The sequence below is a fragment of the Medicago truncatula genome, chromosome 8, assembly GCF_003473485.1.
Source record: "Medicago truncatula cultivar Jemalong A17 chromosome 8, MtrunA17r5.0-ANR, whole genome shotgun sequence".
NCBI classification, from domain to species: Eukaryota; Viridiplantae; Streptophyta; class Magnoliopsida; order Fabales; family Fabaceae; genus Medicago; species Medicago truncatula.
Window position 1 is genome coordinate 34,215,861 of NC_053049.1, and position 12,760 is coordinate 34,228,620.

General features: G+C 33.1%; 3 protein-coding genes across 3 annotated transcripts; all 3 read left to right on the forward strand.

The window, feature by feature from the left end:
• Positions 1-219: 219 nt before the first annotated feature.
• Positions 220-2,807, forward strand: LOC11445351 (peroxidase 64). The gene is made up of 4 exons (XM_003629209.4): positions 220-488; positions 669-857; positions 1,272-1,434; positions 2,176-2,807. Exons 1-4 carry the CDS (start codon positions 276-278, stop codon positions 2,568-2,570), a joined length of 960 nt encoding a protein of 319 aa, XP_003629257.1. The 5' UTR covers positions 220-275; the 3' UTR covers positions 2,571-2,807.
• Positions 2,808-3,451: 644 nt separating this feature from the next.
• Positions 3,452-7,064, forward strand: LOC11440552 (uncharacterized). Its single transcript, XM_003629210.4, has 5 exons — positions 3,452-3,709; positions 3,898-4,016; positions 4,471-4,528; positions 4,658-4,735; positions 6,511-7,064. The coding sequence occupies exons 1-5, from the start codon at positions 3,553-3,555 to the stop codon at positions 6,702-6,704; spliced, it is 606 nt and encodes a 201-aa protein (XP_003629258.1). The 5' UTR covers positions 3,452-3,552; the 3' UTR covers positions 6,705-7,064.
• A 993-nt stretch (positions 7,065-8,057) lies between these two features.
• LOC11444870 (la-related protein 1C) lies at positions 8,058-12,125 on the forward strand. The gene is made up of 6 exons (XM_003629211.4): positions 8,058-8,506; positions 8,765-9,293; positions 9,376-9,529; positions 9,635-9,725; positions 10,224-10,295; positions 10,411-12,125. Exons 1-6 carry the CDS (start codon positions 8,147-8,149, stop codon positions 10,570-10,572), a joined length of 1,368 nt encoding a protein of 455 aa, XP_003629259.1. The 5' UTR covers positions 8,058-8,146; the 3' UTR covers positions 10,573-12,125.
• Positions 12,126-12,760: the final 635 nt, after the last annotated feature.

The following is a 12,760-nucleotide window of genomic DNA, read 5'->3' on the forward strand; positions in this document are numbered from 1 at the left end:
AATATCAAACTAACATAAAAGAGCCAACAGACAAATCTAACATTTCATTTCTCACATTAGTATTTTGTCAAAAAAAAATAAAAAAATCTCACATTAGTATACCAGAAAGAAAGAGAAAATGATTGCTTTAACGTTACTACATTGACAACAAATTGTTTGTCTTGTGCTAGATCATGTCAATAACTAACTAATCTCTTTTTGTCACTCTATATAAACCAATATTGTCAACAACTAGAAGCTAAAAAGCATTGAATCAATAGTCTTAATTTGCTTGCATGGCTATCAATATCATGGTTACATTATTCTTGAGTTTAATTCTCTTGTTTTCAATAGTTTCAACAGGGAATTCACTTAGTTACAACTACTATGAAAAGACATGCCCTGATGTAGAGTTTATTGTTGCCAAGACAGTTAAAGCTGCCACTGCTTCAGACAAAACTGTCCCTGCAGCGCTTCTCCGAATGCACTTCCATGACTGCTTCATTCGGGTAATACTAAAAAAAACGATTCGAATTCCATCATGTCAGTGAATCGCGCGTTTGACCTAGTCATTCGACTTGAACACACCAAATCCAAATCGAAAAGAATCTATCATCTATACACTTTTCTATCATGCATACACATTATTGTAGTATATCTGATTCTTTTTGCTTTTTAAATTTTTGAAGGGATGTGATGCATCAGTGCTGCTAAACTCAAAAGGAAGCAACAAAGCAGAAAAAGATGGACCACCAAATGCATCTTTGCATGCATTCTTTATCATTGATAATGCAAAGAAAGCATTAGAAGCTGCTTGCCCTGGTGTAGTCTCTTGTGCTGATATCTTAGCTTTTGCAGCAAGGGATGCTGTATTTCTGGTATATAATATATAAGCAAAGCTAAAAAAACTAAAAAAGTTAGGTTTAAATATGTCTTCATCCAGTAATTTATCATTTCTTACTTTTAGTCTCAGTAAAAATATTTTTGTTTGCTTTTAGTCCTTACAAATATACCACCTTTTAATCCCTCCAAAACTTATTCATATTATTTAGAATTGATCCCGATAATATGTAGAATATTTGGTTTAGTCCCTCAAAATAAGGACTAAAATTATTATTACACGGATCGATTTCAATATGAACAAATTTTGCAGGACTAAAACAAAACACCAAGTATCAAAAGCAAAAAGTGGTATATTTGCAAGGACTAAAAAACATGGTTAAAATTTTCATCACATAACTAAGGATCCTATATATACAACCATGGTTAATGTTGATACAATATTATTGCAGTCTGGAGGTCCAAGTTGGGATATTCCTAAAGGAAGAAAGGATGGAAGAATATCCAAGGCCAGTGAAACCATACAGTTACCGTCACCATCTTTTAACATATCACAACTACAGAAGAGCTTCTCTCAAAGAGGTCTGTCGATGGAAGACTTGGTAGCTTTGTCAGGTAAAAATATTACAAGCCCAAAACTTCACCATTTACTAAAAATAAATTTAATCAGCTTTGTCTGGGAATGAAATTTGCTCCGGAATACCAATAAATCTCATATTACTTGAAAATCGAGGCTTAGGTACTTTACAAACACTCACACTCCACAATCCAACAAAACACCTTTTAACTAACGACAAAACCATGAAGACTTACACATGAGACCCAAAGTGGACAATACCTCAAAAAGGCAATGTAGTGGACTTGAGGTTGAAACGTTGGTGTCGTCTATGGGAATCAAGGGCCTAAGCCAGTACGCACAAGGGATGATAGACCCTTTCTGCTTGACCAGGATATTGTTCCAATACACTAAAAAGTCCCACGTTACTTGGGAATCGAGGCTACACCAAAAAGTCTCACATTGCTTGAAAATCGAGACTAAGAGTGGTTTATAATCACTCACACTCCTCAATCCACTTACACACAAAACCCAAAGTGGCCAATATGTTGACTTAATTGAAAAGCACCTTGGTAGGTTGAGGAATGAGGAGTGTGCGTGTTTATAAACCACCTTTAGCCTCCATTTTCTAGCAATGCGATGCTTTTTGGTGCACCACATCTCTAATTTTGTCTAATTTTATATATATTTTTCTCTCTCACTCTCTAAATTCCATAGTTAATTCAATTATTTCTAGTAGTCTTATTATAATCTATACATGAGTATGATTTACAGTGATGGCTCTTTTTACCCTTATGTAGGAGGACATACCTTAGGATTCTCTCACTGCTCATCCTTCAGAAACAGAATCCATAATTTTGATGCTACACATGATGTGGACCCTTCATTAAATCCATCATTTGCATCAAAGCTAAAATCGATTTGTCCAATAATAAATCAAGTAAAGAATGCAGGCACCACATTGGATGCTTCTTCAACTACATTTGATAATACATATTACAAGTTGATCCTCCAAAGGAAGGGCATATTTTCTTCTGATCAAGTTCTTATTGATACTCCATATACCAAAGATCTTGTTTCTAAGTTTGCTACCTCACAAGATGAATTTTACAAGGCTTTTGTGAAGTCAATGGTCAAAATGAGTAGCATCAATGGTGGTCAAGAGATTAGGAAGGACTGCAGGGTGGTTAATTAGGGAGTTTTTCTTGGTTTAATTCTAGTTTAACTATGATATTCTTTTTAGTTTCTACATTCTCTCTTTGGCAAGTTCAATAAGCAAGATAGTTTGTATTGTTTGACTTATTTTCCTTCACCAAAGTAGACGTGTTAGCAAAATGAGTTTATCTCAATTGTCTATGTAACAAGTTTTTTTTAGAAGCTATTTCAAATAACTTTTGTTTATATGAAACATATGAAGTAACAAATAAGTATATGGAATTTGGGGACGGGGAAAGTCAAACCCGCTTCGTCTCATTGTCAATTTGTCATGCCTATGTGTTTATGGTGTATCATATTGTTCATAAACAAACTCATAAATATGACGAGTTAGAGATTACTAAGAGTTTTTTTTTCCTTGGAGAAATTTAATTAGAAAAAATAAATATTTCAATTATTTTAAGGGTAAAAATAAATATTTCATTTTTTAGTAGAAAACTAAATGGTTTATCTCAATGTGTGATGTTCATATTGGTGAAGCTCTTAGTCTGCTATTAGCATTAGGACGGGTTCATGAATTAAGTTGGGACACTTAATTTTGAGATTTATTCTAAAAGAGTTGTTGATAATCTTTTATCCCAAAACATGATGATGCTATAGAATTCGAGGCTATAATAAAAAATTGTAAAACTCCTTTTAGACAATATGATGAAAACTTCGGAGAAGTTGTTGCGCATAAAGGAGCGAAGACAGTCTCATTATCGGTGCTAGTTTTTAAGTCTCGGTAAATATATCAAATTATATTAAATATTATTTTTTATTAATGAATTGCTATAAGTTTTTTTTCTAAAAAAAAAAACTAAAATTATTCGATAAATTACATAGAATTATTATTATTTAACAAAATCATAATATCTTTTTCTCTAACAACAAAATTAATCCATAAAACGAAACCTGTGGAACTCACTAGAATCTTGTTCATCACTCTTCCCCCTACTCTGAGAAGTTAAACACAAGCATCCATGGCGTTCACTCACTATCTGCCACCTCTTCAACTCGTCAAACCCTCTCTCATCTCTCCAAAACCCTCCCTATTCTTCAACAACCCACCCATTTCCATCACCTCTCACTTTTTCAACCCCCCTTCCACACTTCACACCCTCCCTAGCGGGATCATCGGTAATAAAACTTCTAAATTAACTTAACTTTACTTCATTAACGTTTTATTTAATGCAAGAAATTATAGTTTCTTTGATGCATGCAATTTGGCCATTTTTGTATTTTCAATCATTCTTTTTCTTGCTGTACTGAAATGTGAAAATTGAAATACAGAAAATTTGTGTTTGTTTTGTTTCATCTGAATTCAGTTAAGGCTAAACCACAAGAACCTGAAGTTGCTATAGCTACTGATTCATTCACACAATTCAAGCATCTTCTTTTGCCTATTACTGATAGAAAACCCTATCTCTCTGAGGGAACTAAACAGGTCATTCTTTTTCTTTTCAATTTATTTGAAATATGCTTGAAATTTTAATTTTTGTTATATGCTCTGTGAAATTATTTGTTACTGATAAAGACCTTGACTTAGGACTTGTTTGGAATTGGATTGACTTATTGAGCATAAGCACTTGTGAGACTGTTTGGGAGGAGGACTTACGTAAACAGCTTATGACATTGTTCATAAGCTATTTTCAGCTTATTTTCATAAGCACCTGTGAGACTGTCCAAGATAGCTTATGAAAATACCTAAAATCTTGTACAAAATCAATTTAACTTTATTTTATCATTTCTTAAAGAAATAACTTATAGATAACCAAGTACTTATACTATAAGCTGCAAATTAAGTTGTTTATCCAAACAGGGCGTTAATTTTGTGCATTTTTTCACCAAAAAACACTGACTTGTGGTTGTGGCTATTATTATAATTATCTTTTTGTTAGGCTATAGCGACTACCATTGCCTTAGCTAACAAGTATGGAGCTGACATTACAGTTGTAGGTATGTTATAGTAAATGTGATTGTGTGTGCCTCTTTTTGATGTAATGGATTTTTTACTGGGGTTTTGTATGAAGCTGTAATGGAAAATCTTTTTATATTTTATATTTTTGTTCTTTATATGATTTGCAGTTATCGATGAACAGCAGAAGGAGTCACTGCCTGAGCATGAGACCCAACTATCCAGCATCCGTTGGCATTTATCTGAAGGTTTGTTTAAAGCTTTTTTCTTTTTATCATTTGTTGAGTTTTTTTGTGTGGATTTGGCTCTTCTAAAGTGAGTTAACCGTTGAGAGTAAACTAGTAAAGTGAAAAGTAGGCAATGATTGATATTTTAAGATACTCATGATTGCTATGTATTTGGAGGCAATATCATCCATTGATTTATTCATCAATGGTTGATATTACTCACTTTAGAGGAACTGTGTCCTTTTTTTGTTGAGGTCCTTGAAGGTACATTACAAATAATATGTTGTCTCATTTTGTGAGCATTGTCTTAGAATGTTTTTGAATTGTAAGTTTGTAAGTTCAACTACTATCGATTTGTGGTGAAACTTGAAAGCGTGAATTTGACTTAAGAGCCAAGTGTGTGTTACGGGTGTGACCACAAAGTAGGTTGGAGCTAATAATTGGAGCTTTTGGGAAATTGCGGTGGGAGGAAGCGTAAACATGAGGTAGAGGTGATGTGACCCAGTGGATTACCAAACACGCCATAAAAGGATGTACACGAATTATCGGATATGGAGCCCTTTTAGTTTGGATCCATTGAAGTATTGATCCATGATAGACCACTTTTTTCCATTGTTAGACTAAATCATCCAACCAAACTTTATCATGAACCACACCAGATCTAACCCATTGACTCCATCTCTCTCATTGCCTCTATCTCATATTTTCTTTCTCATTCAAAATTGTTGAAGCATGTACCTGCTCCCGATCCCTTTACTGCTATGCTCTCCATGTCATATAAACACCACGTGCAAGGCTGAATCAAGTTCCACCTGTTTTTTACAATGAGCAAATCCAAAACCCATTGGAAGCCTACCATTACCAAGCAAGCATGTAATCCAAAAAGAAAACCAAAGCCACAGTTGACAGCATCATGAATTTCTACTAGGAATGTGGCATCATTCGAAGGAAGATTTTTTAATTTTTTTTGCTTTTTTTTTTTTGGCTTAATTTATGTAAATATTTGTTATTGACACTTGAAATCAGCCACTTTGAAAGAGAAAGGAACTGTGAGAGTGAGCTGCAATGAAAGATGTAGAGTTGATGAGTTAAATTGGGTTTAGTTGGACTGTGATAAGATTTGGTGGGATGTTCTAATATCACAGTGTAAAAAGTGGTCTATCAAGGACCAGTATTTTTAAGGGTCCATTTTTTATGGGCTCTAGGATATGATATCTGGTGTTACAACGTAAGTAGAATAACACAATACAACTTGTCAGAAAAAATAGAATATCACAATACAAGTAATTGAGCCATGGCATTATTTTGTCTTGGGTAAGAAAAGGATTTGAGTGAGTGAAGAGCAAAAGAGGACGAAGGAGGAAGGACGAGGGAGATAAGGGCCACTCGGGGATGAATTTTATTAGGAAGGGATAAAATTATATTTATTTTTTCTTTTTAAAAGGTTGGTATAGTTTATTGAGTAACAAATTTTAAGTGGTTTGTTTCGGGCCTTATCCTTTACTATGTCTTATCTCATGACTGTTTTTTGAATAAAACATTGGAACAAGTGTTTTTGTGCAATCAATTCCTTCATTTTGTAGCAAATCAAATGCACTGTCTGTGTTAGGAGTGATGTGATGAGATTTATTTGTTTCACTTATTGTTTTTATCATTTTTTTATTTTATTTTGACTAATTGTTTTTATCATTTTTAAGTAAACATTCATGGTATATAAGTGGGCTTAAGGTGTCAGAGTTGTTATCAATCATGATTTTTTTATCTTAATCTTTTGTTTTTAATAATGAAAAATGCAGGTGGGTTGAAGGACTATAAATTGCTTGAGCGGCTTGGTGATGGGAGTAAGCCAACAGCAATAATTGGCGATGTTGCTGATGAACTTAATTTGGATTTGGTAGTTATTAGCATGGAAGCAATTCATACAAAGCATATAGATGCAAATTTGCTTGCTGAGTTCATTCCCTGTCCTGTCATGCTTTTGCCATTGTAGTTTGCATTTTGTAGACAGGGAATGAATTTTGTTTCATCTGCTGCAATTTGATGTTCAATGTTATCTAGTATATGCTACTCCAAATTTTCAGGGAAATTTTGTTAAATATGCATGACTGTACTTGACTAAGGTTGAAAGTGTATATGTGTGTGCTGAAGCATGACTAATATTTAGGCCTGGAAAGGAAATGATTTGGTTTGTGAGGAGAGGATTTGGATTTTTCATGTGAGGTTGAGAGCTTTTCTGCTAGTACCGAACAATGTGGGCCTCCTATTTTAGGTTGTGTATAATTTTCTTCAAGATCATGATCACATTATTCAAAACACATGTTGGTTTGGTTATAGATCTGCCATTTTCTCACTTGAACAAGATTCATAAATATCAATTGCGATTGCACTTTCTACTATATTGTAATCAATTTTGGAATGTAGTAATGACTTTGGATAAGTCCATTTTCTGTGTTTTCTATGAGGCATACCAAATAAGTTTGGTCGTTTGGTAACACAACCATGCTGGGGGGATCTCTATCAAGCATGTGTTAATCTTTTTTTTTTTTTGTCAAACCAAGCATGTGTTTATCAAGCATTAATATTTAATATATGTTTCGTGTGTGTGTTTTTTGAGGTCATGTAAATTGTAATGTTTTTCAACACGAATTTTTCCCTTAAAAAAAGTACACATGAATTGTTATGTTAATTATATTGTACAATTTTTTTAATATTATACAAACTAAATTTGTCGTCTTGATTCATAGAATATATATATTTTTAGAATTAGACCATTGATACATAAGTTTAACAAGTTAATCCGAAGTTTAGTGGTTAGAATTTGACTTAATACTTCAGGGACAAAATTCGAATTCCATCTAAAACGGTTATAGTATGATCATTAATATCACTGTTATTTATAAAATTTCCTCTTCTTTGATATAAAAAATATATATCATAAGAACTATTTTTTATGAACATATTGATCATACAATCACATTTGATTCCGATAAAAATATACTTTTGATTAGCTAGAAGTGGAGGTAATTCTTGTGTCAGGGTTGGTTTCGACATTAGTTTTAATAAAATTATCGTTGATGCTGGTTTTAATATTAATTTTAATAAAATTATCATTTGTTTCACTTTTTTTATATATAAATTAAAACTATTGAAAAAAATTGTAAATTAAAACTCATTCTTTATTTCTTTTTTTTTTTATCCGTAACTGTAGATCCGAATGTATGGGTGAAAAGTCCAATATGGTTTTGTGCAAGTGACCGAAAGTAAAAAATAAAACAAAATTCCGTTAAAAAATAATAAAAAGATATCAAATAAATAAATCCGTAAAAGAGATGTAGAAGGAATAAAACACTTCATAACCTTCGTATAAATTCCTTAATTCACTCTCAAACCAAATTATTTTGCCACGGAGATCAAACCCTGATTCCCAATCCAATGGCCATGAACGCTTCCTCTCCCAATCCTCCCGCCGCCGCACCTTGGAGCCAGATTGTCGCCTCCACCGCTGCTTCCGCCGTACCTCATTCATCGCCGTCACCTCCTCCTTCCTCCGCCGTCGTCGACACTTTCACCGTCACTGAGGCGGCGGAAGACACCGACAACACTTCCGGTGGTAAGAGACCTGTTTGGAGTAAACCCTCCAATGCTGCTGCTTCTTCGGTCATGGATGCTGACTCATGGCCTGCTTTATCTGAATCCGCCAAAGCTCCGGCGAAATCGCCACCACCACCGCCATCACCACCACAGGAATTGGTGAAACTTTCCTTGGATTTATCGACCTTGCCTCAATCGCAGGTATTTTTTCTCCCACTTTAGTTGCTTATTTATTACGTCAAAAATAATAATAAGTAAATAATTAAATTGTTGCTTTATTTTTTATCTAGTTAGGGTTTGTTGTATTCTGAGTTAGTTTTGTTATTATTTGTTATTGGAGATCAAGTTAATTACTTGTTTAGTTTTGATTGCAAAACGTGTCTACCTTTTTTTACTTTCTGTTTTTGGTATGTTTGTGGACATAGAAATTGATGACATTGTTTTGAGTGTTGATTTTAGGGTACTGGAAGCATGCTTCACTCTCCTCAGAAGCAAGTTAAGGATACTGCAGGCAACAGCAATGTGACATCAGTGCCTACTCATCAGAAACCTTTTCGGCGTTCGAATTCAAACGCGTCTTCCAATGGAGGCCGCCAGCCGCCACAGATGTCTGTGCCTCAAGGTTTCGTTGCTGTCCCACCAGGCTCCCACAATCATAACTCTGCACAAATTGACCATCTACCAAGAGCTGGATTTGTGCCCAATGATCAGCCTCAGCGCCGAAATTCATTCAGGAACCGGAATGGCGGTGGTCTGCAACCACGTGGAGATGGTTCTCATCATTTTAATTCTGGGAGCAGACGTGATCAGGACCGCGGAAATCAGGACTGGAATGCTCATAATAGAAATTTCAACAATAGAGACAATTATAGGTCTCCGAGATTTGTTCCACAGTTTGTAAGGCCTCCACCGCCTACTAATCATGCTCAATACTATCCCCCACCACCGCCACCAATCCCACCTTATATGGGCTCATATGGATATCATGGTATGCTATCGTATGCTGTCTTAACATTAAAATGTTATTTTGTGAATTATGTGCATGCTCTGATGATTATATGTATTTGCAGACCTAACACTTCAAATGATGTATGGTCCACCTTTGCATGTGGAGCCTCCGAGAAGTGTACCGTTTGTGCAACCAATATCTTCTGCAATATTTTTTCCACCTCCGGATTCTGAGTTGCAAACTAAGATTGTCAACCAGATTGACTATTATTTCAGGTAACGTTTATCTATTGGTTTGCACCAATTTTCATTTTCTTGTTTTGTTAATTTTTTAACTATCTTACAAAGTTGACTCTTTTTGGCACAAATTGTCTTTTGCAGTGATCTCAATTTAAACAACGACACATACTTGAAGAGGAACATGGATGATCAGGGCTGGGTTCCTCTAAATTTAATAGCAGGTTTCAACAAAGTAAGTCGTTTGCTGATAATTGTTTTTTTTTTTATATAACTCATTGATGATACAGAGCAATAGTTTAAAAAAATTGACATAATCAATTTATCGTTGGAATATTAAATTGTATTTATATCTAATCAATATCTTCTACCCTGTATTTGAAGATCGTTGTATTCTTTAAGCTCATATTCAACAAGTCTATTCAATAACAATTTGTATTAATAATCTTTTGATACAGTTTACTTTCTAATTTTACTATTTTTTGATTTGGGTGAAATTGTTTGCTTATACTAGCCTTTTATGATCGTTTTTCTTAGTAACTCCTCTTCGATAAGATTAGAAAATATGAGTGGAGGCAAATTTTAATGAGAAAATACACTTTATATATATATTTTATATACATGCACACATTTGCAAAAATCATAACTTTGTTAAATCCGATAATATCAATTATAATGTGGGTTGTACCATTGTTTGTTTAGTAGATAACAAATGCATTTTTTTGTCTCTTAGGTCAAACTTTTGACTGACAATATTCAGATTGTAGTAGATGCTGTTCGTACTTCTTCTGTTGTTGAAGTGCAGGTATTTTATTTTAGTTGTAACAATTTGCTTTTCTAATTTAATACTTTTGTTTGTGATGTGTATTTATTAATTTTTTTATTTTATTTTGTTTTCAATTTGTTACTTTTAATTTTAGGATGATAAAATTAGGAGGCGAAATTGGATTACACTTTCTTCACAGTTTCATAACGTCAATGGTTCTCAAATTGCTGCACAACTAGCAAAGAATATCCAAAACATTGATCTGGAAACAAATAAAAACGGGGCATTTGGAGAACTACATGTTTCAAACATTTAGAGCAGACTTTTCTTAAACAATTTTGATGGAGAATATTGTTCAGATGAGGCACGAAGCGGGAACTAACATGTTATGAATTTTCTCACAAGGTACAAGGTATATAACATGTGACTGAGTAATGGAGAAAATATCTTTGCTTAATTGCATTTTTGATTCCTTTATTTCCACCGAATCACAGTTTTAGTACCCATTTTCAAATCTAAAAATATAGTCCTCCAGCTTTATAAAGTTTTTTTTTTTTTACAAGTTCCACCATTGAATTTGTGAAATGCATATATAGATTAAATCATCTTATTTTATTTTCCATATCATAAATATATTATTTAAAAAAAAAAAAAAACTTAAATGAAAAAAATGTAAAAAATCATCTTTTTTTTTATTTTATTTTTTCTAACTTAGGTCTATGTACCCCAAAATTTTTTAATCTACTTTTAGCTTATAAATTGAGTTGTGTAGTTAGCTAAGTTTGCAAACCTGACATGTTTAGTACCCAAGCTAATTGTTTTTTCTTTATTTTACTTCAATATATTTATTAGAGTGCTGTAAATGATAGGTGGTTGCCTTGAGATTCCAACATAGTTTGGATGTGTTTGCCACATGACTTTGCACTCAAATCTTTAAGTCCAAATTTCAGTGGTGGAAAAAATTCAAATTATTTTTTTTTTTATTTAAATCAAGGGACAATATTTAGAGTTGTAAAAAAATATGCAATGGTTTATCATCTTGAATTGTTAAGAGAAAGTCAGATCAACAAAAGGTCCAATTGGACCAGATTCATCAACTTTTGTTGACCTAACTTTCTCTTATATATTCTGAGGTAGTATTCAACATGACACATCTATAAAATTTAATGGTGGAAAATTTTCAAAAATAGGGGGACTGTATTTGCAGATTTAGAAATTGTGAATTAAAACTGTGAATCACAAAAAAAAAAAAAAAAAAAAAAAGGGGGCCAAAAATGTATTAAGTCCTGTTTTTTACAAACAGAAAAAGACCGATTGGTGAAAAATGGCTAGCAGAAAATGCATATTTACATTTTGTATGCTTTGGAGCTAGTAGCATGACTAGTGGTTAATGCTGTTTATATGGGAAGGCTGATTGTGGGAAGGCTGTTTGCTTTAAACTGGGGACCCTGTGTTTTGGCATTCCCCTGAATTGCCTTCAGCTGCTTTTTATAATCTTTGGGGTCATCTTCTCACCGCTCTGGAGCATTATGTGTGAGATTATCATGGGTGTTGAATTGAATGAGTTTGATATAGCTACTAGTTCACTGAATGAAGGAGGAAGATGGAATGTAATTTCTGCTGTCTGAGCTTCAACTGCTGTATACAAAGATATATAATATTTTGAATGACTTCATATTTATAGTGTTTTTTTTTTGTGTTTCTTGGTTTTTTATTTTATTCTTTTCTTTTTTCCTAGTTTTCCTTTATCTTAACTTAGGCATAACTTGTTCATGTGTGATGTGGGTCTATTTCAAACGTACACTATCCACCTTGCTTCTGTATACTGTTGGGATTTTGTCAATTTTATATTTCTGAAACTGAATGCAACTTGAACTGGTCCTTTTATTACTCAATCTATGCTCTTAAATATTTCTCAAATCAACAAAACACGTACATATCTTTTTCAGGATAACAAAAATCATACATATAAAGCAGAAACAATAATTTACTTTTCAATTTTGTTCACCTATGAAAATTAGTTATAAAGCAGATTTCAAAATAGAAACTTTACCAAGATAAAGGGGGTAAAAGACCACTTAAAAAAAAGGATTCGGCTCCTCTAAAGTGAGCAATTTAGTGTAAAGTGAACAATCTCAACTACTAATTAACAAACTAAAGTAGACATTGTTGAAGCATCATAACAAATTATGAGTTTGAGTTTGTTATAATAATAATTATAGATTTTCTTACTTCACTCACTTTATAGGATTCAACTTAACTAACAATATTTTCAGGTGTAATGCTGAACTCGAGTAATAAGTGTTTGAGTTCAAAGGAGTTTATCTCCAACAATTAAATATTTGTAACTTCCCAAAAATACTCTCTTTTTACATAGTAGATTCCATAGCAAATACTCCCTCCGTTCCTTTTTAATTGTCATACTTTGACTTTCTACATAAACTAAGACTAAATGTATTTCACTATTTTTGATACAATAACTTATGTTTTGACTATAATATCCT